We start from the raw sequence: 24,527 nt of genomic DNA, 5'->3' as shown, positions 1-24,527 counted from the left end.
GGACAGAAAATAGTGATACTAGCTGTTAAAAGCTAACAGAGTCTCGGAATCTATGCAAAAATAAGTGCTGTATTCATAATATAACTTAGATTGTTTGTTGTTTTGACTAAATGTAGCCAGAACAGCCAAGAGTTCCCAGCATTCAGCTGCACACTGATGACGTTGGTGTCTGAGTTTGTCTCTCCATCCCCATCTAATTCTACTTCTTTCTGGGTCTCTGCCTCTCCCATCTATTTCTTTCAATCTCGCCAGGGCTCTTGTGTTGTACTGAAGGGTCAAGAAGAGTACACAAGCTCACAATCTCTCTCCAGAATATCAAAACAGGCTACACTGGGTGAGTGGTGGGTCTTTCTTCACATCACTACAGTACCCAGAGAGCATTCTTAAGAGATATGGAGAGGAGGGCTGAACAAGGGACATTTGGCCTCTTGCGGAACACTCCAGAACACTCTCGGGCCCTTACAGTTTCGTAAGGAGGCGGAACGCATCACTTGTGCCCTCATGTAGCAGCTAACCCATTCAGTGTTCCATGGCTGGAGATTGAAGGGTACTCCTGTATCTCCCCTAGCGTAGCAGCTAGATTAGGACCATGGCTCGCAACCTCTAGCCCAAGGAGGGGAAACTTCGATGAGGGTGGGGAGCCACAAAAAAAATCTGAAATCATCATGAGGGGCCGCAGTGGCTCGCGGGTCTGCTACCCACATCCATACATACATACAGTCAGATGTATAGTGTTTAGCCTTCTCATTTTGACATGTGTCGTAAAGAAAAATATGTGCATTTTAACAGCAACTTTCCTGCAATTTTACACCTTTTGCTATAAGGGTGGATCTTTGCATAGGATATCTGAGCGTGACTGACAGAAATTCAGTCGCGCCGACCTCGGTCGGTATTTCAACCATGATTACTACACGTTTAGATAGCTGTCCGCTTACCTCAAAAAAGGTTTTAGGTGACATGGGCTAATTGAGTGACTGTCAGAAGAAGAGAAACTGCTGATGGCACAACCAAAATGTCAAAATTGCACTTGTGTATTTTATTATTTTAAACTCTCAACTGTAAGTTGAGACCCCGAGATCCCAAAAGGCTGCTCCGCGGGCCACTAGTTGCCTATCCCTGCTCTAAGAGCCTTGGGTGCCCCCTCCTGTCCACTCCACAGTATGACAGCTAAACTTTACCGTGTTCCTGCACCATGGATGGAGAGTACCTGTCTCCCACCTGTCTCCCACAACATGTCAGCAGCTAAAACGAGGACCTGGCAACATCACATCTAGAGCCTTGGGTCTTTGTTTACAAAAACCAACCTGTTTACAATACCAACCTGTTTAGTGCCTCCACACTTATTACTGCCGGACTTCTCTTATTACCGGCTGTCTCTGAAAAAGGCACCCTCTTGCCTACATAGTGCACTACTTATGACCAGAGCTCTGCAGGCCCTGGTCAAGAGCAGAGCACTAAATAGGGAATAGGTACCATTTCAGATGTAGCCAATCCTCTGTAGCAACATCTTATTTATTTATTTTAAATGTTACACATTGGATAAAAGTAGATACTCACTGCTAGAAAAAAGTATATCGTACACTGCAGTTGAGGAACAATGGAAAAGTAATTTTGCTTTGAACGTTAAAAAAACGTGTACATTTTCAAAAACAAAATGTCCCGTGAATGTTTTGGTACACCTACCGGAGAGGCCTTTTTATGTCTACACCCATTGAAGTATCCTTAACAGCAGTTTAAGTCTTAGCCCCACCAATCTCTTTTAGGATTCACAGTGTAGTAAACAACTCAAAATTTAAAGACTAAAAAGTGAAAGTATTAGCAAAAGGTATTAGTAAAAATACATTATCTAGTCCTTGGGCTTCATCCTAAATCTGACTTTGGTGAGGTCATGTTCTTCACATTACCGTCTTTGTATTTGATATAGTGTGTTTACCAATCTACGTTTGACAAATGCACAGGATACAGAAGGTTTAAACAGTGCAGTGAAATGGTTACTTGCATAGCGGAGTATTTTGTTTAGACGTGTAGCTAGCTAGCTAGTTGTGGTAGTATGAGTTAGGATTATGGTTTATTGTTTAGCTAGCTAGCTAGTTGTGGTAGTATGAGTTAGGATTATGGTTCATTGTTTAGCTAGCTAGTTGTGGTAGTATGAGTTAGGATTATGGTTCATTGTTTAGCTAGCTAGGATTATGGTTTATTGTTTAGCTAGCTAGTTGTGGTAGTATGAGTTAGGATTATGGTTTATTGTTTAGCTAGCTAGCTAGTTGTGGTAGTATGAGTTAGGATTATGGTTTATTGTTTAGCTAGCTAGCTAGTTGTGGTAGTATGAGTTAGGATTATGGTTTATTGTTTAGCTAGCTAGCTAGTTGTGGTAGTATGAGATAGGATTATGGTTTATTGTGTAGCTAGCTAGCTAGTTGTGGTAGTATGAGATAGGATTATGGTTTATTGTGTAGCTAGCTAGCTAGTTGTGGTAGTATGAGATAGGATTATGGTTTATTGTGTAGCTAGCTAGCTAGTTGTGGTAGTATGAGATAGGATTATGGTTTATTGTGTAGCTAGCTAGCTAGTTGTGGTAGTATGAGTTAGGATTATGGTTTATTGTTTAGCTAGCTAGCTAGTTGTGGTAGTATAAATTAGGATTATGGTTTATTGTGTAGCTAGCTAGTTGTGGTAGTATGAGTTAGGATTATGGTTTATTGTTTAGCTAGCGAGCTAGTTGTGATAGTATGAGTTAGGATTATGGTTTATTGTGTAGCTAGCTAGTTGTGGTAGTATGAGTTAGGATTATGGTTTATTGTGTAGCTAGCTAGCTAGTTGTGGTAGTATGAGTTAGGATTATGGTTCATTGTTTAGCTAGCTAGTTGTGGTAGTATGAGTTAGGATTATGGTTTATTGTTTAGCTAGCTAGCTAGTTGTGGTAGTATGAGTTAGGATTATGGTTCATTGTTTAGCTAGCTAGTTGTGGTAGTATGAGTTAGGATTATGGTTTATTGTCTAGCTAGCTAGTTGTGGTAGTATGAGATAGGATTATGGTTAATTGTTTAGCTAGTTAGTTGTGGTAGTATGAGATAGGATTATGGTTTATTGTTTAGCTAGCGAGCTAGTTGTGATAGTATGAGTTAGGATTATGGTTTATTGTGTAGCTAGCTAGTTGTGGTAGTATGAGTTAGGATTATGGTTTATTGTGTAGCTAGCTAGCTAGTTGTGGTAGTATGAGTTAGGATTATGGTTCATTGTTTAGCTAGCTAGTTGTGGTAGTATGAGTTAGGATTATGGTTTATTGTTTAGCTAGCTAGCTAGTTGTGGTAGTATGAGTTAGGATTATGGTTCATTGTTTAGCTAGCTAGTTGTGGTAGTATGAGTTAGGATTATGGTTTATTGTCTAGCTAGCTAGTTGTGGTAGTATGAGATAGGATTATGGTTAATTGTTTAGCTAGTTAGTTGTGGTAGTATGAGATAGGATTATGGTTCATTGTTTAGCTAGCTAGCTGTGGTAGTATGAGTTAGGATTATGGTTAATTGTTTAGCTAGCTAGCTGTGGTAGTATGAGATAGGATTATGGTTTACTGTTTAGCTAGCTAGCCATAATCGTAACTCATACTACCACGTACCATGCATGAATCTGCAGATAGTTAAAGCTAACCAACTGGGTTCAATGCTAGCTAGATAGCATTAGGCTATAACTAAGCATTAGGCTATAATTAAGCAATGCAAATGTCTTCGATAAGAATAATATCACTACACAGATTATACAAAAAAACATTATTACGCTTTAACTTGTACACACACACCAAAAGCAGGCCCCGTCTCTCACATTTTCTGCTGTTCCCATGACCTGAGACCCCCCCCCCCTGTAAGCATGGCCCTGAGCCCAGAAACAGTTTTCAGGTCATTAATCTCCAAAGTGCAGCACGTCCAAGAAACACCCCCCCCCCTCCTCCACCACCATGAACTTTTGTCTAATAAACGATGCTAAATATGAAAGCCTTGTACAGAACGGCCACAAACACATCATACCCAGACAGAGGTTGGGCTCCAGAAGTATTTAGGGAATAGGGTGCCATTTGGGACACAGTGAGCTGGTCTGGCCGTTGGTAGAGTGTAGAGCCTTTTACATCACATGTTATCTACCATAGCTACCATAGCGCTTTATAAAATTCTGTTAAAGAGGGCATTCTATCTCCCCAGTGTAGAGTGGTGGTGGTGAGGGGGGGAGTGTTATCTGTCCAGTGTAGAGTCGTGGGGTGGTGGGGGGGGTGTTATCTGTCCAGTGTAGAGTGGTGGGTGGGGGGGGTGTTATCTGTCCAGTGTAGAGTGGTGGGAGGGGGTCCAGGTGGTGGTGGGGGGGGTGTTATCTGTTCAGTGTAGAGTGGTGGTGGTGGGGAGTGGTGGTGGGGGGTGTTATCTGTCCAGTGTAGAGTGGTGGGGTGGGGGGGTGTTATCTGTTCAGTGTAGAGTGGTGGTGGTGGGGGGGTGTTAATAACATCAGAGCCTCCAGAGAACGACGGTCTGTTTACTTCTCAAATGAACGATTCTGTTGAACTCACTCCTCTGACAAAGATGTGGAAGATGGCTACTTCCATGTCTGTTTTAAGGATCTCCTCTCTGATCCTTCATTCTCCCCTCCCTCACTCACTCCCTCACTCCTCCGTCCCTCCCCCCTCCCTCCCTCCCTCCCTCCCTCCCTCACTCACTCCCCTCCCTCCCCTCCCTCCCCTGCCGTCGGTTTATTTACCATTAGCTCTGTTCAGCACCAGGATGCATCCCAAAACAACACCCTATTCCCAAAAAGTAGGGCATTATATAGGGAATAGGGTGTAGGATGCAGTCCCATAGGAAGTCACATGAGGGGAGCAAGAGGATAAAACCACAAGAGGAAGAGTGGAGGGGGAAGAAACAAAATTGAGGAGAGGAAGAACGGAACGGAGGAGAAAAGAGATTAAATATGTATTCAATAATGATATAATTACCAAGATGAAAGACATTGGAGAGAAGAGAGGTGTGTGTGTGTGTGTGTCTGAGAGAGAGGGGCAAGGAGATAGGGAGGGGTTCCTCTAAGATGACATGTGCTCAGTGGATTTTGACCATAAGCTTTTTATTAAAAAACCATGAGCATTCTCATCTGCAGACAATAACAAAAGTGGAGCCAAATTTCTGCAGGGGACACGGAGGGGTTATATGGTTGTACGTGGCAGGAGGTGGAGTGTGTGTGTGAGCATGCCCCACTCCCTTTCCTTGAAGACTCTCCCTTCCATTGCTCCACTCTCCCCCAGCCCTCTCCCTTCCGTAGCCCCACTCCCTTTCCTTGAAGACTCTCCCTTCCATTGCTCCACTCTCCCCCAGCCCTCTCCCTTCCGTAGCCCCACTCCGTTTCTTTGAAGACTCTCCCTTCCATTGCTCCACTCTCCCCCAGCCCTCTCCCTTCCGTAGCCCCACTCAGTTTCCTTGAAGACTCTCCCTTCCATTGCTCCACTCTCCCCCAGCCCTCTCCCTTCCGTAGCCCCACTCCGTTTCTTTGAAGACTCTCCCTTCCATTGCTCCACTCTCCCCCAGCCCTCTCCCTTCCGTAGCCCCACTCAGTTTCCTTGAAGACTCTCCCTTCCATTGCTCCACTCTCCCCCAGCCCTCTCCCTTCCGTAGCCCCACTCAGTTTCTTTGAAGACTCTCCCTTCCATTGCTCCACTCTCCCCAGCCCTCTCCCTTCCGTAGCTCCACTCCGTTTCTTTGAAGACACTCCCTTCCATTGCTCCACTCTCCCCCAGCCCTCTCCCTTCCGTAGCCCCACTCCGTTTCTTTGAAGACTCTCCCTTCCATTGCTCCACTCTCCCCCAGCCCTCTCCCTTCCGTAGCCCCACTCAGTTTCCTTGAAGACTCTCCCTTCCATTGCTCCACTCTCCCCCAGCCCTCTCCCTTCCGTAGCTCCACTCCGTTTCTTTGAAGACACTCCCTTCCATTGCTCCACTCTCCCCCAGCCCTCTCCCTTCTGTAGCCCCACTGAGTTTCCTTGAAGACTTCCAGAGGCCGATCTCCAAATTATAGAACCAAAACAACTCGGGGCCATTAAGGAAACCCTACCATAGTGCAATACTTTAGACCCTATTCCCTATATAGTGCACTACTTTAGACCCTATTCCCTATATAGTGTACTACTTTAGACCAGGGCCCAACGGGATACAAACTGAGAAATGGGTTGTTTCCCCCTCTACTGTGTGCGGCTGACTAATGAGTGAGGTTCCTCACCTAGCTCTTCTCTAGAATGATTCATAACCTACAGAAGGACAGTCAATTCATGTTTGGAGGCCTCCTGGAATAGCAAGGCTGTCATTTCAGGCCCTGGGAGCCTGTAGAAATGGACCTGGAGTACGAAATGTGTGTTGTTGACTATCAACAATAAAATAAAATAAACATTTTTACTACTGATCTACCTACTCAACTACTAGATTTACGATCCTTCCTTCTCTCTGGGCCATCACCATTTCCTCCCTCGCTCTCTTTCTCCCCTCTGGGAAGAACAATAGTTGCAAGCCAGCGAATGAGAGAGCGGGAGAGAGAGTTACACGGACCAGTGCTAACTTGTCTCACTGCACCAGGAAGGGAATGTAGTAGGTAGAGCATGACCCATTCACCACTCACACCTTGTCAGCCTGGTGATGAATAGTGCTCGCTTACCATAACATTGAAATCAAATCAAATCAAATGTATTTATATAACCCTTCGTACATCAGCTGATATCTCAAAGTCCTGTACAGAAACCCAGCCTAAAACCCCCAACAGCAAGCAATGCAGGTGTAGAAGCACGGTGGCTAGGAAAAACTCCCGAGAAAGTCCAAAACCTAGGAAGAAACCTAGAGAGGAACCAGGCTATGAGGGGTGGCCAGTCCTCTTTGTGCTATGGGTCTATCCCAGATGGCTCCCTATTTCCCTTTGGGGCTCTGGTCAAAAGTAGTGCACTGTATAGGGAATAGGGGGCCAATTGGGATGCAACCTGTGATTGGGATGCAACCTGTGATTCAACCACAGCATTGAGCCATTTGACTACGTAAGCAGAGTGAAGGAGGAGACAGTGTCTCGTAAAACAGGTAGCATCCCCAAGGATAGCTGCTTGTTTATTACTGCCATCAGAGCCAACAGGACTGTATTACTTATCAGCGTCTTGTTGTGGCAGCAGCGCAGAACAGAGCAGAACGCTTCCAGAACCAAAGAACAGAGGCCTGTGTTCTAGAACCAGAACCATTCCGGTTCAGAACCAGATCCAAAATGGCGGCTGAGCTTCACTCAGAATGAGGAGTGGGCGATCCACTGTGGCCCTGATAGCTCAGTGAGGTGATGCATGGAAGTTCTGCCTGGCTTCGTCCTCATTTGGAGGTCCTTGTCCCAGGTTTGTAAAATCCTTGAAGACGCTGGCTGCCCACACCTCGTCTCGCCACTAAATCACTGGAAGTATTCTAGAGGGTGTTCCTTTTCCCTTCAAGTCACATTTTGTCATCTATTGGTATAAAGCCTTGTTTAACACTTCATAGACTACAAGGTCACTGACCCCTGATTTACAAGATAGTTGGGTTTACAGTTTACTCACTTTATACACTGATAGAAACACACGGGGAGGGAGACCGGCATGCCTTGAGTTCCTCAACATGCAGGTCAGGGTACGTACACACACACACACACACACACACACACACACACACACACACACACACACACACACACACACACACACACACACACACACACACACACACACACACACACACACACACACACACACACACACACACACACACACACACACACTACTTACTTGGACAGGGAAACACCTCCTGCTTTCCCTATGAGTTCCTCATGGTGAAGCACCGCCTCGTTCCAGGGAATGTCCAGGAATTTGAGCAGCGTCCTCATCCACTTCTCTGGATGGAGCACCAGCTGTTCATAATGCACCGGCAGGCACTTGTCTGAGGCATCCAGGCACTGAGTGTACATGGTCTCTATGGCCCTGTTCCACTTGGTCAGGCAGTCTCTGTAGCTGCCCAGGTCAAAGCCAGCGATCGTCACCTTACGCGAGATCATCGAATGGACCGAGGCGCGTCCGTCACGGATCATGAGCACGAACTTGGCGTGCGGGAAGATCTTAGCCAGGTAGGAGAGGGACTTCAGAGCGAAGGGGTCCTTGTTACAGAGGAAGTTGGCGGGTTCGCCGTGCTTCACGATGATCTCCAGGAGGAAGGCCTGCATGGCGGCGTCCAGGACCTCGTCCGTCACCCCGGCCTCGTCCAGACGCATCTTCTCCCTCCCCGACCGCGACCACATCTGTTTCATGGCCAGGATACGTGGAATAACCCTGGTCTCCTCTCCACAACGAACCTCGGGGTGAGCGTCCAGCATGGCTCTCATCAACGTGGTCCCACTCCTGGGAACCCCTCCAATGAACACTAGAGGCATGTCCTTGTTGTAGACGAATGGAGCGGAGAGGTTATGGGCCCCGGGGCCAGAGCCCCGCAGGATGGCGGAGGAGCTCAAAGAACCCCCCAGGAGCAACCCTCTTGGCCCCTGAAGGCCCCCCAGAACCCCTTGGTCCCCAGGCTGGCTGCTGCGCTCCTCGATGCGGTGGTGACACTCCATGGCGTGACGACCCAAGTAGAAGACTGTGACTGAGCTGATGACCAGACAGGCCACCAGCAGGTTCTGCTTCAGCTTCATCATCATCACCATCACCATCTCAGGACCAGGGAGGGAGGGAGGGAGGTGTACCAGAGGAGGTAGTGGAAGAGGAGGGAAGGTTGGGAGTAGCGGAGTGTCCCTCCTTTCAAGGTCGGCGAGGGGGGGCGTGTTCCCCGGCAGTCAGCGCTTGTCGTGTGCCCAGCTCCATCAGGCCTTGGGAAGAACAGAATAAAAACACATTATTACACAATATAATCATATAGCCTTGGTTGGAACAGTAGAACATGGCAACTTCAGGCAGATCCTGGTAGAGATCTTGACATTCTAGATCATTTGTATACTGCTGGTAGAAATCAAGCTAAGGCTTGAGCCAACAAAAGGTTCACGTCGTATATGGTCCTAAAAAAGGCTCTGTTCAGAAAAACAAAACATCTTATTTTCAGCATTATACTGTACTGACCCATCTTACACACACGAAATTACCAAGGAATTCCTTATATTCAATGTAGGAATTACCCTCAACATAAATTACAAATCCCCTCGGGAGAAATGTAGGCTACGGAGACGCTCCACTTTGACCTCAGAAAGCAGTAATGAACACATTCTCTCTGTCTGACAACGTTATGGATCTCACGCCAAAACCACTGTACAACTGTGGTGTAAAAGAAAGGCTAAGACCGAAATCATAAAGTTGTCAGAAAAACACTCGACACAGTCAAGGCCCTCAGCTGACACAAGTCCACAGGAATTAATCCAGGCCACAGACTAGAGGTACAGCAAGAGGGAGAGAGACAGACACTGAGAAAAAGGGATAGACCGAGAGAGAGAGAGAGAGAGAGAGAGAGAACAGCTCCACTATTCAGCAGTCTGAAGCATTTAGGACTTCCCCAGTGACACACTTAGCAACATAAAGACGCAATGATTATATTTATCCCTCAGAGGGAAATCTCTAATTTACAACCATCTTGTTCTGTTTTTCAACTCGTTTTTTTACTCGTTTCCCAGTGTTCAGTTTGTTTCTTGGGCTGAGAGAAACGTTCCTGACCAGGAACGACACGTCCAACCTCCGGCCTCTAATTTGTCCCTGAGCAGTTACACAGGCTCTGATTTACAGAGTAGGTGGTGTGACATCACGTTACTCTGGGTCATTGCCACAGAAAAAGGACCCATGAGTACCAACATGTGAAGTTTATAGGAGCATATCAAATTTGGTGTCAAATGAAAGCTAAAAAGGAGTATATATTTTTGGGAAATAAGGCATAAATACATCCCCCCAATCCTAAAAATGTTTAGTAAACAAAAGGCTTCGATTTCTGGTCACAGAAGAAGAAGCTAGGTTCCCATCCAATTGGTGAGAGAATATTATAAAGTCTGCATTGGGGCGGCAGGGTAGCCTAGTTGTGTTGGACTAGTAACCGGAAGGTTGCAAGTTCAAACCCCCGAGCTGACATGGTACAAATCTGTTGTTCTGACCCTGAACAGGCAGTTAACCCACTGTTCCTAGGCTGTCATTGAAAATAAGAATTTGTTCTTAACTGACTTGCCTGGATATATATAGTAGCCACCCTTTGCCTTGATGGCAGCTTTCCACACTCCAGGCATTCTGTCAACCAGCTTCATGAGGGAGTCACCTGGAATGCATTTCCATTAACAGGTGTGCCTTGTTAAAAAGTTAATTTGTGGAATTTCTTTCCTTCTTAATGCGTTTGAGCCAATCAGTTGAGATGTGACAAGGTAGGGGTGGTATACAGAAGATAGTGCTATTTGGTAAAGGTCCATATTACAGAAAGAACAGATCAAATATGCAAAGAGAAATGACAGTCCATCATTACTTTAAGAAATGAAGGTCAAGACAATCTGGAAAATGTCAAGAACTTTGAAAGTAAGTGCAGTTGCAAAAACCATCAAGCACTATAATGAAACTGGCTCTCATGAGGACCACCACAGGAAAGGAAGACCCAGAGTTACCAGTTCATTAGAGTTACCAGCCTCAGGAAATCTGCACCTCAGACTTCAACCAAAATAAATGTTTCACAGGGTTCAAGTAACAGACACCCCTCAACATCAACTGTTCAGAGGAGACTGCGTGAATCAGGTCTTTATGGTCAAATATCTGCAAAGAAACCACTTCTAAAGGACACCAATAAGAAGAAGAGATTTGCTTGGGCCAAGAAACACGAGCAATGAACATTAGATCGGGGGAAATCTGTCCTTTGGTCTGATGAGTCCAAATTAGAGATTTTTGGTTCCAACCGCCATGTCTTTGTGAGACGCAGAGTAGGTGAAAAGATGATCTCTGCATGTGTGGTTCCCACCATGAAGCATGGAGTAGGAGGTGTGATGGTGTGGGGGTGCTTTGCTGGTGACACTGTCTGTGATTTATTTAGAATTCAAGGCACACTTAACCAGCATGGCGACCACAGTATCCTGCAGTGATTCCCCATCCCATCTGGTTTGCTCTTAGTGGAACTATTATTTGTTTTTCCACAGGAAAATGACCCAAAACACACCTCCAGGCTGTGTAAGGGCTATTTGACTAAGAAGGAGAGTGATGGAGTGCTGCATCAGATGACCTGGCCTCCACGATCACCTGACCTCAACCCAATTGAGATGAGTTGGACCGCAGAGTGAAGGAAAAGCCGCCAACAAGTGCTCAGCATATGTGGGAACTCCTTCAAGACTGTTGGAAAAGAATTCCAGGTGAAGCTGGTTGAGAATGCCAAGAGTGTGCAAAGCTGTCATCAAGGAAAAGGGTGGGTATTTGAAGAATCTCAAATAGATTTTGATTTGTTTAACACTTTTGGTTACTATATGATTCCATATGTGTTTTGATGTCTTCACTATATTCAACAATGTAGAAAATAGTAAAAAGAAAAACATTTGAATGAGGTGGTGTGTCCAAACTTTTGACTGGTGGTAGTAGTTGTGTGGTGTGTAATTTATATACACACACACACACACACACACACAAATATAAGACATATGTTTTCTGTCTGGGGCCCAAAGCAACCGCTTATGTCGCTTATACCTAGAGCCGGCCCTGCACACTCTCCTTCGCTTGTCTCTTATCTTCTGTGACATTTGACTGACGGCTTTGATGGGTCTCTCTTGGCAAAGCTCAACAAGACATCATTAATCTGCTCTGACGACTGTCTGACGCTGCTCTCAAAACACCCACGCATGTTGCCGCACAGTAACACCAGTCACACCTTATGAAACAATAATGGATACACAGTAACAGACACGCAGTTTATCTGTGATGCAGATGTAACATAATTGAAAAGAGCGATCACACACACACACACACACACACACACACACACACACACACACACACACACACACACACACACACACACACACACACGATGCTGTCATCCTGCCCTTTCCCTAAAAGCAATTATTACAGGGGCACATCAGCAAAGCAATTATTCCAGGCTCCCTATTAGAGATGTGCTTCTGCAGCATATGTTAGATATGTGCATCCCGACAGCAACAACTGATAAGAGGACGGGAAATACAAAAGGAGAGGAAAGCACCGTCTCCTCAGACAGACTAGATACTATGGTTTGGCCCTGTGTTTAAGGCTATTGTCTTGCTGAAAAGGTGAATTCCTCTCCCAGTGTCTGGTGGAAAGCAGAATGAGACAGGCTTTACCCTTTAGGATTTTGTGTGTACTTAGCTCCATTACAATTTAGAAAGAAAAAATTATAATATTGAAAAAAACGATCCCGTCCTTAATGATTACCAGCATGCCCATTAGGGATGGGATTCTTAACGTTATGGTTCTGTCCCCCCCCCCACAAAATTCATATCACAGTGCAGTAGATATCACAAACATATTATTTTCTGTGTTTACAGCCTAACTAGACAATAGGCTGTGAAGGGAAAGGTGTAATTTAAATCAAACCAGTGAGGAAGAGGCCCATTTTAGGCCCGGGGGTAGAGAACACTGATGAGCCAGAAAGTTGCATCGACTAACATCCCAGCAAAACTCCCTCCAAATCACCGAAGTAAACTAAATGAACAACTAGTAGAAACCTACATGTTAGACTTATGGGTCTAACCTCATTTTGAACATTACTGGTATTTCTGTATGAGGAACTCGCTCTTAACATCGCAGAACAGTTTGAATGATGCTTTCACCATAACGGTAACCAGGGCTAAAATGCCAGCACCTTGACAATATTACAGGGTTAGATGGCTTCTAAAGGAGGTGTACTGGTTCTGTTTGCTAGCCTGGTTAAAAACCTAGACTGAACAATTGGGTTTAACCAGGCTACCGGTTTCTTCCAGGTTAACTCTAATTGCACTGGAACAGCAGATTCAAGCCAAGTGGTTCCCCGCCAGCCCAGCCAGACCCTATACACAGAGTGGATAAAACATGAAGAACACCTGCTCTTTCCATGACAGACTGACCAGGTGAACTCAGGTGAAATTATCCCTTATTGATGTCCCTTGTTAAATTCCACTTCAATCCGTGTAAGTGAAGGGGAGGAGACCTGGTTAAAGAATGATTTTTAAGCCTTGAGACAATTGAGACATGGATTGTGTTTGTGTGCCATTCAGAGGGTGAATGGGCAAGAGAAAAAATATATAAGTGCCTTTGAACAGGGTATGGTAGTAGGTACCAAATATTCAGGCGTTCTAATGTTTTGTACATCTCCCTCAGTGTCATCATCTTGAGGCCCTTCCACCTCCATTTAAAAAAAAAACCCAGGTAAACCCAGATCTGGAATCTGTCTGTGAGCTCTCACCATCAGGCAAACAGCCCCACGCTACTCCCGGTCCCCCCACGCTACTCCCGTCACCCCAGGCTACTCCCGGTCCCCGAACTCCAGGCCCCGACGCTACTCCAGGCCCCGACGCTACTCCAGGCCCCGACGCTACTCCAGGCCCCGACGCTACTAGGTCACCCCAGGCTACTCCCGTCACCCCGACGCTACCCAGGCCCCCGGCTACTCCCGTCACCCGACGCTACTCCAGGCCCCCAACGCTACTCCCGTCACCCCGACGCTACTCCAGGCCCAGACGCTACTCCCGTCATCCCAACGTCCACCTCCAGGCCCCGACGCTACTCCAGTCACCCGACGCTACTCCAGGCCCCCGACGCTACTCCCGTCACACGCTACTCCAGGCCCCGACGCTATCCCCGTCACCCCGACGGTACTCCCGTCACTACTCCCAGCCCCCGACGCTACTCCCCAACGCTACTCCCACGCTACTCCCGTCAAATTGAGGTACTCCTGTCACCCCGAGGGTACTCCCGGCCCCAGGTGAAACTCCCGGCCCCGACGGTACTCCCGGCCCCGACGCTGTACATCTCCCCCAACGCTACTCTTGACGGCCCCGTCACCCCATTTACTCCCGGCCCCGACGGTAAACTCCCGGCCCCTGGTACTCCCGGTCCCGACGCTACTCCCGTCACCCCGACGCTACTCCCGTCACCCCGACGGTACTCCCGTCACTACTCCCAGCCCCCGACGCTACTCCCCGACGCTACTCCCGGTCCCCACGCTACTCCCGACGCTCCAGGCCCCGACGCTACTCCAGGCCCCCGACGCTACTCCCGTCCCCCGACGCTACTCCAGGCCCCGACGCTACTCCCGTCACCCCGACGCTACTCCAGGCCCCGACGCTACTCCCGTCACCCCGACGTACTCCAGTCACCCCGACGGTACTCCCGGCCCCGACGGTACTCCAGGCCCCCGACGCTACTCCCGTCACCCCGACGGTACTCCCGTCACTACTCCCAGCCCCCGACGCTACTCCCCAACGCTACTCCCCGACGCTACTCCCGTCACCCCGACGGTACTCCCGTCACCCCGACGGTACTCCCGGCCCCCGACGGTACTCCCGGTCCCCGACGCTACTCCCGTCACCCCGACGGTACTCCCGTCACTACTCCCAGCCCCCGACGCTACTCCCCGACGCTACTCCCGGTCCCCGACGCTACTCCCCGACGCTACTCCCGGCCCCCGACGCTACTCCCGGCCCCCGACGCTACTCCCGGCCCCGACGCTACTCCCCGACGCTACTCCCGGTCCCCGACGCTACTCCCGGCCCCCGACACTACTCCCCGACGCTACTCCCGGCCCTCGACGCTACTCCCGGCCCCGATGCTACTCCCCAACCCCACGACACTACTCCCTTAGCCCCACGCTACTCCACGACACTACTCCCGGCCCCCGACAGGGCACACTACCCCAGGCACCCGACACTACTCCCGGCCCCCGACACGGCACACTATTCCCGGCCCCGGACACTACTCCCGGCCCCCGGACACTACTCCCAGCCCCCGACACGGCACACTACTCCCAGCCCCGACACTACTCCCGGCCCCGACACTACTCCCGGCCCCCGACACGGCACACTACTCCCGGCCCCCCGACACTACTCCCGGCCCCCCGGACACTACTCCCGGCCCCCGACACGGCACACTACTCCCGGCCCCCGACACTACTACCCCGGCCCCGGACACTACTCCCGGCCCCGACACGGCACACTACTCCCAGCCCCCCGACACTACTCCCAGCCCCCGACACTACTCCCGGCTACTCCCGGCCTCCCGACACTACTCCTGATTAAAAGTAGTGCACTACATATGAAGTTATAGGATGCCATTTGGAAAAGTGGACCATTCCCCAACCATTCCCCAACCTCGAGGAATATAAAAAGGTAGGATACCTAAAGCCACTGGTCTGAATTACAACTTGTTTTCCCAGCTTTAGCAGCAGGCAGATTGGTTTCACGTTTCACCTGGCTGTGCGTACCGAGCTGAAATGAAGAATGTGTTTGTGTTAAATTAATTCAGGCTCTTTACTCCTGTTACAGATATTGTATCCTCCTCTTGGAGTTTCTTTTCTTTCATTGATCTGTGAAGGTGGGGGGGGGGATTCTCTATGGACCCATGCTGAAACCAGACCACCACATCAACACTTAATAACAAGGGAGGAAGTCTTTGTGTATGTATCTGTCTGTGGAATAAGGTTGGAGGCTCCAAAACTGAGGCCCTGCCATGACATACAAGTGGGGAGAAGGGAGAGAACGGAAGCTGGAGACTACGACTACACACTGCCGCGACCCCCTCGACTACGCCTACACACTGCCGCGACCCCCTCGACTACGCACTGCCGCGACCCCCTCGACTACGCACTGCCGCGACCCCCTCGACTACGCACTGCCGCGACCCTCGACTACGCACTGCCGCGACCCCCTCGACTACGCACTGCCGCGACCCCCTCGACTACGCACTGCCGCGACCCCCTCGACTACACACTGCCGCGACCCCCTCGACTACACACTGCCGCGACCCCTCGACTACACACTGCCGCGACCCCTCGACTACACACTGCCGCGACCCCTCGACTACACACTGCCGCGACCCCCCGACTACACACTGCCGCGACCCCCTCGACTACACACTGCCACGACCCCTCGACTACGCCCTACACACTGCCGCGACCCTCGACTACGCCTACACACTGCCGCGACCCCTCGACTACGCCTACACACTGCCGCGACCCTCGACTACGCCTACACACTGCCGCGACCCCCTCGACTACGCCTACACACTGCCGCGACCCCTCGACTACACACTGCCGCGACCCCTCGACTACACACTGCCGCGACCCCTTCGACTACGCCTACACACTGCCGCGACCCCTCGACTACACACTGCCGCGACCCCTCGACTACACCTACACACTGCCGCGACCCCCTCGACTACACACTGCCGCGACCCCGCCTACACACTGCCGCGACCCCTCGACTACACACTGCCGCGACCCCCTCGACTACGCACTGCCGCGACCCCCTCGACTACGCACTGCCGCGACCCCTCGACTACGCACTGCCGAACCCCCTCGACTACACACTGCCGCGACCCCTCGACTACGCCTACACACTGCCGCGACCCTCGACTACGCCTACACACTGCCGCGACCCCCTCGACTACGCCTACACACTGCCGCGACCCCTCGACTACGCCTACACACTGCCGCGACCCCCTCGACTACACACTGCCGCGACCCCTCGACTACACACTGCCGCGACCCCTCGACTACACACTGCCGCGACCCCCTCGACTACACACTGCCGCGACCCCCTCGACTACACACTGCCGCGACCCCTCGACTACACAAAACTACACACTGCCGCGACCCCTCGACTACACACTGCCGCGACCCCTCGACTACACACTGCCGCGACCCCCTCGACTACACACTGCCGCGACCCCTCGACTACACACTGCCGCGACCCCCTCGACTACACACTGCCGCGACCCCCTCGACTACACACTGCCGCGACCCCCTCGACTACACACTGCCCGTACCTTCTGCATATTATTCAGCTTTTGTTGGAAACGTGAAAACATTGTTTAGAAAGGAACCATTGATGAGATCAGAACTATTCAGAAAAGACTTGGACTCAGATCAACTATGGCAAACAGAGAAACTATCAATTTACCTGTGGCAGCTCCAAGTTTCTGCCTCGGGACAATCACTGTGTTTAAAAAATTACCTACCTGTATCGGTCCTGATTGGATATCAGGTACATGCTTCACTTCCACAGGATTCTAACCTGCATCCCAAATGGCCTTTTTTCCCTACAGAGAGCACGACTTTATTCCCTACAGAGAGCACGACTTTATTCCCTACAGAGAGCACGACTTTATTCCCTACAGAGAGCACGACTTTATTCCCTACAGAGAGCACGACTTTATTCCCTACAGAGAGCACGGCTTTATTCCCTACACAGAGCACGGCTTTATTCCCTACACAGAGCACGGCTTTATTCCCTACACAGAGCACGGCTTTATTCCCTACACAGAGCACGGCTTTATTCCCTACAGAGAGCACGGCTTTATTCCCTACAGAGAGCACGGCTTTATTCCCTACAGAGAGCACGGCTTTATTCCCTACAGAGAGCACGACTTTATTCCCTACAGAGAGCACGACTTTATTCCCTACAGAGAGCACGACTTTATTCCCTACAGAGAGCACGACTTTATTCCCTACAGAGAGCACGACTTTATTCCCTACAGAGAGCACGACTTTATTCCCTACAGAGAGCACGACTTTATTCCCTACAGAGAGCACGACTTTATTCCCTACAGAGAGCACGACTTTATTCCCTACAGAGAGCACGACTTTATTCCCTACAGAGAGCACGACTTTATTCCCTACAGAGAGCACGACTTTATTCCCTACACAGAGCACGACTTTATTCCCTACACAGAGCACGACTTTATTCCCTACACAGAGCACGACTTTATTCCCTACACAGAGCACGACTTTATTCCCTACACAGAGCACGACTTTATTCCCTACAGAGAGCACGACTTTATTCCCTACAGAGAGCACGACTTTATTCCCTACAGAGAGCACGACTTTATTCCCTACAGAGAGCACGACTTTATTCCCTACAGAGAGCACGACTTTATTCCCTACAGAGAGCACGACTTTATTCCCTACAGAGAGCACGACTTTATTCCCTACACAGAGCACGACTTTATTCCCTACACAGAGCAAGACTTTATTCCCTACACAGAGCACGACTTTATTCCCTATACAGAGCACGACTTTATTCCCTACACAGAGCACGACTTTATTCCCTACACAGAGCACAACTTTATTCCCTGTGCCCTGGTCAAAAGTAGTGCACTATAAAGGGAATAGGGGGCCATTTGAGATGTATCCCTAGATCAATCAGGTAGAACGGAACAGAGGCCGGAGCTTAACCTTTGACCCAACTGGTAATGCCATACATCACATCCTGTGAGAGTGTAATAGTATAACTTTTGACCGTCCCCTCACCCATACCCGGGGGCGAACCAGGGACCCTCTGCACACATCAACAGCAGTCACCCACGAAGCATCGTTACCCATCGCTCCACAAAAGCCACGGTCCCTTGCAGAGCAAGAGGAACCACTAATTCAAGTCTCAGAGCGAGTGACATCACCGACTGAAACACTATTAGCGCGCATCACCGCTAACTAGCTAGCCATTTCACACTGGTTACAAGAGCACCACCCAAATTACACCCTATCCCCTGCATAGTGCACTACTTTGACCAAGACCCATAGGGGAAAGCGTGCCATTTGAGACCCTCCTATTGTAAATATTAGGTCAGATTCTAGCTAATGGTCACTTCAGCACAATTCCAGTCAATGGCTTTAGGACTTTTTTTTTTGTTTTGACATTTTAAGCTACGTTGGAAGCTGCAAAATCACCCATAGTTACTGTTGATCCAACGCAAAATCCAAGACACACTTAGAACTGTGGAATATATTATATGTTTCTCAAACTCCAGCAGGTCCAAAGTCCAGCAGGACTGGACTTCAAAATCATTTGTACTGATGAAAACGTCCACATAACCCTAGGACTGAATTTAGAGAACCCTACCCTCCACATAACCCTAGGACTGAATTTAGAGAACCCTACCCTCCACATAACCCTAGGACTGAATTTAGAGAACCCTACCCTCCACATAACCCTAGGACTGAATTTAGAGAACCCTACCCTCCACATAACCCTAGGACTGAATTTAGAGAACCCTACCCTCCACATAACCCTAGGACTGAATTTAGAGAACCCTACCCTCCACATAACCCTAGGACTGAATTTAGAGAACCCTACCCTCCACATAACCCTAGGACTGAATTGAGAGAGACTAGACAACCAGGCAGACCGTACCCGGCATAACCAGACAGTTATTTCAAGGTACCCGGCAACATCCCACGTCCTCCTGCTTCCAGTCACAGCCTACATACTGTTCATTGGCATGTATGAATGAATTGATGCTCCGCTCTCTTCTTCCACACACACACACACACACACACACACACACAAAATCATCACTTGTAATTTAGGAATGCTGGATAGGGATAGCGAGCAATGATAAGTCAGACAGCAGCTGTGACAGATGAGATGGTAGGAAACTGTGGGACGAATTGGGAACTCCTACTGCAAGCCAGGCCTAATCGCCAAACGACAGTGCCCAACCTCACTAATAGTCTTGTGGCTGAATGGAAGAATGTTTCCCCACAGCAATGTTTCCCCACAGCAATGTTCCAACATCTAGTGGAAAGCCTTCCCAGAAGAGTAGAGGCTGTTATAGCAGCAATGTTCCAACATCTAGTGAAAAGCCTTCCCAGAAGAGTGGAGGCTGTTATAGCAGCAATGTTCCAACATCTAGTGGAAAGCCTTCCCAGAAGAGTGGAGGCTGTTATAGCAGCAATGTTCCAACATCTAGTGGAAAGCCTTCCCAGAAGAGTGGAGGCTGTTATAGCAGCAATGTTCCAGCATCTAGTGGAAAGCCTTCCCAGAAGAGTGGAGGCTGTTATAGCAGCAATGTTCCAGCATCTAGTGGAAAGCCTTCCCAGAAGAGTGGAGGCTGTTATAGCAGCAATGTTCCAGCATCTAGTGGAAAGCCTTCCCAGAAGAGTGGAGGCTGTTATAGCAGCAATGTTCCAGCATCTAGTGGAAATCCTTCCCAGAAGAGTGGAGGCTGTTATAGCAGCAATGTTCCAACATCTAGTGGAAAGCCTTCCCAGAAGAGTGGAGGCTGTTATAGCAGCAATGTTCCAGCATCTAGTGGAAAGCCTTCCCAGAAGAGTGGAGGCTGTTATAGCAGCAATGTTCCAACATCTAGTGGAAAGCCTTCCCAGAAGAGTGGAGGCTGTTATAGCAGCAATGTTCCAGCATCTAGTGGAAAGCCTTCCCAGAAGAGTGGAGGCTGTTATAGCAGCAATGTTCCAGCATCTAGTGGAAAGCCTTCCCAGAAGAGTGGAGGCTGTTATAGCAGCAACGTTCCAACATCTAGTGGAAAGCCTTCCCAGAAGAGTGGAGGCTGTTACAGCAGCAATGTTCCAGCATCTAGTGGAAAGCCTTCCCAGAAGAGTGGAGGCTATTATAGCAGTCATGTTCCAACATCTCGTGGGAGACAACTTTAGCCAGTTAGTTTGGGTACGGGGCGGCAGGGTAGCCTAGTGGTTAGAGTGTTGGACTAGTAACCGGAAGGTTGCAAGTTCAAATCCCCGAGCTGACAAGATACGAATCTGTCGTTCTAATATAATAATAATAATATATGCCATTTAGCAGACGCTTTTATCCAAAGCGACTTACAGTCATGTGTGCATACATTCTACGTATGGGTGGTCCCGGGAATCGAACCCACTACCCTGGCGTTACAAGCGCCATGCTCTACCAACTGAGCTACAGAAGGACAGTTCTGCCCCTGAACAGGCAGTTAACCCACTGTTCCTAGGCCGTCATTGAAAATTGGGACAAAGCATGCATTGGCAGGAAAGCTGCAGAAGGATGAGCATACTATTGTTTAACAGCTCAAATATTTATTTTACCTTTATTTAACCAGGCAAGTCAGTTAAGAACAAATTCTTATTTTCAATGACATCCTAGGAACAGTGGGTTAACTGCCTGTTCAGGGGCAGAACGACAAATCTTCACCTTGTCAGTTCTGGGATTCAATCGTGCAACCTTTCAGTTCATCTCAAAATGATCCTTCCTTTCAATTTGAGTTAACATTGCTCTGGCTAGCATTAGTTGTTGATCATGTGCATATAGGGAAAGAGCCTAACTTTGTATGGGTTGTTTGATCAATAGGACTGTAAGGTTTACATGTAAGAGGATCTCTGTGGTATTTAGCTACATATTGGCAGAAATCCATTCAAGTGTCTTATGACAAACACATTCAAATGATCTAAAGTAGTGTTGGGTACGGGCTGCATGGGGTACGGGCTGCGTGGGGTACGGGCTGCGTGGGGTACGGGCTGCGTGGGGTACGGGCTGCGTGGGGTTCCGGGCTGCGAGGGGACGGGCTGCGAGGGACGGGCTGCGTGGGACGGGCTGCGTGGGCAGCAATGGGCAACATCTAGTGGACTGCCCAGGGGTACGGGCTGCGTGGGGTACGGGCTGCGTGGGGTACGGGCTGCGTGGGGTACGGGCTGCGTGGGAAAGCGGGCTGCGAAGGGGACGGGCTGCGTGGGGTACGGGCAGCAATGTTCGGGCTGCTAGGGGACGGGCTGCGTTCGGGCCAGAAGGGCTGCGTGGGGTACGGGCTGCGTGGGGTACGGGCTGCGTGGGGTCCGGGCTGCGTGGGGTACCATGTCACCAGAATATAAATAAACACACCATAGAAAAAGAGTCTACTCTGTCTATGAAACAAATAAATCAACCACTTTCTACCAAGAGTTCCATCGCTATAACAACCATAGGTTCAAAACATGTTGAAATATGAATCAGATTTAATATATAATAACCACACAAATAGCTATTCTATCATCCTCCCTTCTTGGTCTTTGGGCTATTGCTAGTAGAGAGTGAACTGGAGGACACCAAATATCTGGCATCCACATTTCTTTTCAACATGACACAGAGAAATGAGAAGTTTTGTCAACAGCTGTAGGAATGGCCTGCAATGGAAACACACAAACACATCGATGTTAAGCCCATTCCTTCAGTTATGGTTACTGCAGACCGATGTTTCGCGATCAGCAATCAGCAGAGGTAGAACTACTTACCGGGGTTCAAAAAGATTGGTCTTAAGCAATTAGGCTCCATTTAGGCCTTGAAGGACAAGTGTAGGAGGCATCCTTTGGAACAGTTTAACACATTATCACGTCTGCATAATTCCGCGCAACATGAATCCTGTGCAATGCTGACCAGTACGGATTCCACATCAATAGTCTACATACACAATATCATCTGATGTGGACATATCCAAGGTAAAAAAATAAAATAAATGTAAACGAACGACGTGATTTCACCTGCGGAACCTGTGTCAGTGTTCCGTTTACACAACCCTCCGCTACAGATACATAGGTGGAGCCCCCCAATCATCTTCATCATCATCATCATTATTATTATTATTAGCAATGTTTGCTGTTTAGTTGTGCACACATCAACAGTTACCATTGTTTTGAAGATACACGCATTATTTATAGGCTACGTAAAATGTTCTGGTTAAAAACACGTTACTTCCAATAGGGAGGCAAAACCCTCGATCAATGTAGTTGTCTATTTTCTATTTGACATGGGCTTGACAGATCATGTTTATTGTTATGCCAAGACGTGATACATGTCCAGCCTTCACACACCGGACGGCACGTGCTAAAACGTTTCTACAGTGATGCAAAGCTGTCAGCGCATGTCAAAGAATGACGAATAATAGACGGATCTGAGCAAAAAACGACATTGTAAAAAATACTTCCGAATGAGTTATGCTCAGAATGTGCAGTGATTGGTAGCCTTCTAAGTAGACAGTCGCGGTTAGCGGCGCTGATGCTGGAAGAGAAGAGCAAAGGGAGAAGAAAGAGGAACACTGTCGCAATCTTCTTTCCTTTGATAAAATATAAAACACCCACCTAAATGTAGAGGATCCAGCGCGGGAGAGAGTTGATCAAGCTGCTTATCTCATAGTTGAACACCGTTACTCGTAAATTCCATCCGTTCAATTTGCTCCCTTGTTGTTCCACTGATCCGACACACAAGACGACTTGTTACTGCTTTCTTTTCAATTGTATCGCTGCAAACGCGTCACCCTTACTTTACTAGAGTCTGGTGTAATCATTAGTCCAAACAGTTTCGTTTTGCTACGAAACCGAAAGTTTCTATTGGATAACCTCAGGTAGGTCCCGCCTCGTTTCCTTCCATTTGCTTCTGTTTTAGAAACGTTTTGCAACAGAATGGATGTAATGAATATGCCCTTGGTGGCCTGGAATTGCAAGCCGGTTTGCGATTGGACCACCCGCAGAAGACGATTCATAATGTGTCATGGTAGATGATTGGTTAAAGGATTTGAAGGGTGGGGTTAGAATGTACCCACGCTTTTAAAGAGACAGTGGACTCCATTTGAAATATTGGTGCGACAGCTCACTGCAAAAATATCGGAGTATTACAAAGCTAACAGTACATTTTATTTAGATAAATACAAATGTAATAATTGATTTACTCTTCAAATGATTTGAGTCCACAACCACAACGTTGTCAGTCTAATTATAGGCTACAGATGTTTCTGGAAAAATAATGTTAATTTGCATATTCACACAAGATAATTTAAGATCATTTTGAGTTTTAGTAAAACGAGGCTATAAATACAGTAGACAGACAGAACACTAAAGTCCCATAAAGATGCTGTTATATTGCTGTATGTATGTGACTGCTGACTTTGTGCGGGTCTGGAACATGGTAGATGGAGAGCAGTGGAGGCTGCTGAAGGGAGGACGGCTCATAATAATGGCCGGAACGGAGCTAATGGAATGGCATCAAACATAAGAAAACCAAGAAAACCATGTGTTTAATGCCATTTCACTGATTCCGCTCCAGCCATTACCCCCGAGCCTGTCCTTCAAATAAGGTGCTGCCACCAACCTCCTCGGATGGAGAGTTGCTGGCATCCCCTGGGTGTTTTATGGAGAGTTTTAATTCAACTGTGTCTCTCTCTCTCTCGGTCTCTTTCATTCTCTCTCTGTCTCTCTCTGTCTCTTTCATTCTCTCTCTGTCTCTTTCATTCTCTCTCTCTGTCTCTTTCATTCTCTCTCTCTCTCTCTCTCTCTCTCTCTCTCTCTCTCTCTCTCTCTCTCTCTCTCTCTCTCTCTCTCTCTCTCTCTCTCTCTCTCTCTCTCTCTCTCTCTCTCTCTGTCTCTCTCTGTCTCTTTCATTCTCTCTCTGTCTCTTTCATTCTCTCTCTCTGTCTCTTTCATTCTCTCTCTCTCTCTCTCTCTCTCCAAGGGCGTTGTTGGCCTGTGGAAACATTGCCAAAGCAAGTGAAACTGATAATAAACAAAAGTTAAGTAAATAATCAGAAATTAACTGTAAACATTATACTCAAGTTTCAAAGGAAT

The 24,527-nt window shown here is 48.3% G+C and overlaps 2 protein-coding genes across 2 annotated transcripts in view; one reads left to right on the top strand and one right to left on the bottom strand.

The window, feature by feature from the left end:
• The window catches only part of LOC118379383 (protein-tyrosine sulfotransferase 1-like), a 77,518-nt gene extending 54,256 nt beyond the window's left edge, over positions 1-23,262 (bottom strand). Inside the window, exons 1-2 of the mRNA XM_052468676.1 lie at positions 23,049-23,262; positions 7,805-8,874 (exon numbers count right to left, since the gene is read on the bottom strand). Coding sequence (XP_052324636.1) covers positions 7,805-8,718 — 914 coding nt within the window. The 5' untranslated portion in view covers positions 8,719-8,874; positions 23,049-23,262. The remainder of the gene's footprint in view (positions 1-7,804; positions 8,875-23,048) is intronic.
• LOC127909042 (uncharacterized) lies at positions 11,072-15,245 on the top strand. Its single transcript, XM_052468907.1, has 3 exons — positions 11,072-11,083; positions 13,425-14,774; positions 14,817-15,245. The coding sequence occupies exons 1-3, from the start codon at positions 11,072-11,074 to the stop codon at positions 15,243-15,245; spliced, it is 1,791 nt and encodes a 596-aa protein (XP_052324867.1).
• Positions 23,263-24,527: the final 1,265 nt, after the last annotated feature.

Source organism: Oncorhynchus keta, chromosome 18 (assembly GCF_023373465.1).
Source record: "Oncorhynchus keta strain PuntledgeMale-10-30-2019 chromosome 18, Oket_V2, whole genome shotgun sequence".
NCBI lineage: Eukaryota > Metazoa > Chordata > Actinopteri > Salmoniformes > Salmonidae > Oncorhynchus > Oncorhynchus keta.
The sequence above is the reverse complement of the archived record's forward strand: the minus strand, read 5'-3'. Positions and strand labels throughout refer to the sequence as shown.

Bases quoted from the DNA above. Each gene is read 5' to 3' on its own strand.
- LOC127909042 (XM_052468907.1), top strand. The intron at 14,775-14,816 runs GCCCCGATGCTA...CTACTCCCTTAG, and splicing joins GGCCCTCGACGCTACTCCCG to CCCCACGCTACTCCACGACA.